General features: G+C 40.5%; 1 gene segment (V, D, J or C); it reads right to left on the minus strand.

Moving 5' to 3' along the window:
* Nucleotides 1-526: 526 nt before the first annotated feature.
* On the minus strand, nt 527-1,022 carry LOC103610876. The segment is given in 2 exon segments: nt 527-849; nt 974-1,022. Coding segments are annotated over 2 exon segments (372 nt in total).
* Nucleotides 1,023-3,749: the final 2,727 nt, after the last annotated feature.

A 3,749-nucleotide genomic window follows, 5' to 3' on the forward strand; every position in this document is an offset into this window, starting at 1 on the left:
GGTGAGGTGCTGCAGGCAGCTGAGAGCATCAGCATCCCCACCTCTGGGCTTCACAGTCAGGTCTGAGCACCACATGGTTAGGCAGCCTGTATCCTTACTGACAGATGCACTTGACATTCTAAGGAAACACCAGAGAATCCCCCCATTTCCAGCATCTGCTTCTCTAACTATCATACCACCTTAAATTTGAAAAGTTGGGGTTTGGCCCACAATTCCTAGTATTAAAAAAAATTCTGTTTGAAATACCAAAACTAGCTTCTTCTTTGTTCCATAGACTTCAGAGGTTATAGACTTCAGAGGTAATGATCTCTGCCCTTCTTTAAGTCAGGAGATGTATTCTCAAGTCTGTGCTGCTAGGGCTGAGAAGCGGGAAAGAAAATTTGTAGAGAAGCCTCCCTGCCACTTCTACCAAACCTTCTCATGACCCTCAGAGACTGGCTGCATGTTAGAAATGCTCTCAGCAGTTGAAGGCACCAGGAGTAGCAGCTGGGGCAGCCCAGCCTCACACTTCTGCTTCTCTGGGGGTTTATGTTATGGCTTGTAACACTGTGAGAGGTTTACTATCATGCTGTTGACAGTAATAAGTTCCAACATCATCAGCCTCCAGGCTGCTGATGGTGAGAGTGAAATCTGTCCCAGATCCACTGCCACTGAACCTTGAGGGGATCCCAATTTGCAAACTAGATGCATAATAGATCAGGAGCTTAGGAGCTTTCCCTGGTTTCTGCTGATACCAGGCTAAGTAATTGCTAATGTCCTGACTGGCCTGGCAAGTAATGGTGACTGTGTCTCCTAGAGATGCAGACAGGGAGGATGGAGACTGTGTCATCTGGATGTCACATCTGGCACCTGATATTGGAAACATAAAGACAAACATCCACACAATTAATCATGTTACAAGGGGACCTCCCTGAAGAGCTAGCTGGTACTGACCTCACAGAATGAGTAAATTCCTATCATTCTCCCTACTTACCTGGGAACCAGAGCAGCAGGACCCCGAGGATCTGAGCAGAGGCCCCCATATCTACGGTGTGTGTTCACTTGGACTAGCTCTCACATGCTATGACTAGCATGTGAATAAATCTTCACGACACTGTGCTGTGGCGTAGGCATATGCAAATCTGCACAGCTGCAAACATGACTGATCTCAAGAACTCAGCACAGGGCCAGGTGTCCCAGGACTGACTACAGCAGCACAAATTTGCCTACAGAGAATGTGTTTCTCCCTGGGGGCCATGGTGCAGAATTATTCTGCTGTCCTGTGGGTAGAGTGTTATTCTGCTGTCTTTATGGTTCATGACCTATTTTTCTCCTTTACTTTTCCTCAGAGGAAGGGCTTTTCAGAGAAACACATCCCTAGAAACTACAAGAAATTTGAAAAACTCTCATTTGCTACATGTGGACACTTATGGAAGCCAGAGAGATGTTCTTTTGAGCTAATTCTCTAAAGTCCTTGATGTGGTAAATCATCAGCACTACAAACTAGAGATGCAATAAAGTATAAGAATAATAAATCGGTAGGTGATAGATTTATTTTTCTTTTGATTTAAAGAAAGGAAGATAGAAAAACAAAAAATATTAAAAATACATCTGAAATATAGCGTCATGATTTTAAGGAGGGTATATGCCATTGCTAAGCTGTCATCTCCAGATAAGTGATTCTTGTTCTCCAGTTCTGATTGTCTTTTTATACCACTTCCATCTAGGCCATCCAACATCTCCCTCCAAATCTGAAAAACCTCAGCTACTGCTCTAGTTCCTTGTGCCATTACACATTTCCATGACAGATGTTTTCTGAGTTGTTGAGTCACTCCATAAACTTCCATATTCCTACATCACCAATTTCTTCTAGTTTCTAAAAGAAAGCAGTTCTTACTTGCTGAATTGAGGGCATTTGACCCAAGCAGGACCCAGAGAAAATACATGGTGAAGGTGCAACGTGGTGAAGGAGAAAGCTAGGGTGTTGTACTAGGTGTTGGAACCCACACAGTATGGAAAGGGCATTCATGTGTAGGGTGGAGAGATAAGCCCACCCTGGAGTGCTGAAGCTATGGTGCAGTTGTAGAGGACTGGTACCCGAGGGGAGATGGTAGGGAACTGACACACTTATGAAATCATGAGGGCTTTCCCCAAGCTGCTGTCCTGAGAAGCCCCTTAGCTTATTTTAGGTTCTTTTTATAAGCCAGTAAAAACAACATATTATACAGATTAAGCCAGTTATGTCTGGTATAAAGCTGTTTATAGAACACTTTCTATTGCCATGGTGCTTTGAAAGTTCAGGGCTAACTACTTATCAGCAAAATAAAAGTGTAAATTCCTCCCTTACAAAGTTCTCAGGGTCCTGGTTTCATTCAAAGTTCAGATCTCAAGGAGAGGGAGAAGGTGGAGACAGGTGAATGGGAAGCAGCTTTTGCTGGTGTAATTCCCATAAGATAACAAGGATCATGTCAGCTTGCTACCTAGGGCCTTACATGAAGTGTGCCCACATTGGGGTGTAGGATGTGGGGACACACTCTTTCCACTAAGGGGCAAGCAAGGGGTTTAATGGCTAATGCAAGTGTAATGTGTGTGAAAAAACTCATCTTCGATGAGAGTGTAGGTGGCAAGGGCAGCAGCAGGCTGGTTTTACATGGAGAAATTGATCAAATAAGTAAATTCAGTGAAGATAATTTGTGACAACATTTTTGGTATTGGGGAAAAGTTGCAAATATAAAAAGAAATAGTACTAGAATAAACTGTGAATTTTCATTGTAATTAGAGATATCAATGTAAATTCATAATTTTTTATAGATATAGATAAAAAATGTATGTGAATAGACAGATAGATAGTAGTTCACTTTCCAAGAAGCAATGACACATAAATCCCAATAAACAATTTTAGTGACCAAATATAGTTTATTTGAACACCAATCTCCACTTAAAGGAATCAGTAATTCTTGGATAAATGACTTATTTCAAGTCTATGACAGGGAAAATCCAAGAGAAGCCTTGATCAATTTTTGGCATAAACTAGGGAAGTGCATAGAGAATGATGAGGTAGAAGCAGCATGTATTAGAATCCAGCTTGAACAAGGTATAGATTGGACAAATCTGTGGAATGTTATGAATACATGAGTCCACATGTTGATATGAAGTGGATGTTCATAATGCAACAAAATACTTCTCTATAAATTCTCAAATTTAAAAAGAAGACTTAAAGTCTGGCAGAAACCACTTTCATCCATGTTCAAAGTGAATGCCATCAGTCCTGGGAGAGCTTGAAATCATGGACTGTCTGATAGGATGCAGTAAGTACACAGTGTCGCTTCTGGATATTCCTGAGCAGAACTTAATCAGGAGGTAAATTCAACCAAATACATACTGAAAGACATTCTACAAAATAACAAATAAGTAGTATTCAAATGTGACAAGAAGATGAACACAAGGAAAAACTGAAGAACTGGTCCAGACTGAAGGAAACTAAAGAGACATGGGCCAATAAAGGCAACAAGTGAATATGGACTGGGTCACTTATTACAAAAAAAAAAAAAAAAAAAAAACATTATTGTGAGAATTATCAAAACTGTAAATAAAACTGAGTACTAGGAGTAGTGAGGTATTAATAATGATTTGGTGATTCCACAGTAGTATTGTTGCTATGTAAGAGCTTGTCTTGTCTTTAGGAAACAAATAGTAAAGTCTTACAGAATGGGGCTGTTCTTCATTATCTTATACCCAATTGGTTCAGGAGTAAAAAGTAGTACATTGTA

Source organism: Galeopterus variegatus, unplaced genomic scaffold (genome assembly GCF_000696425.1).
Source record: "Galeopterus variegatus unplaced genomic scaffold, G_variegatus-3.0.2 Scaffold11948, whole genome shotgun sequence".
In the NCBI taxonomy this organism is placed as follows: domain Eukaryota; kingdom Metazoa; phylum Chordata; class Mammalia; order Dermoptera; family Cynocephalidae; genus Galeopterus; species Galeopterus variegatus.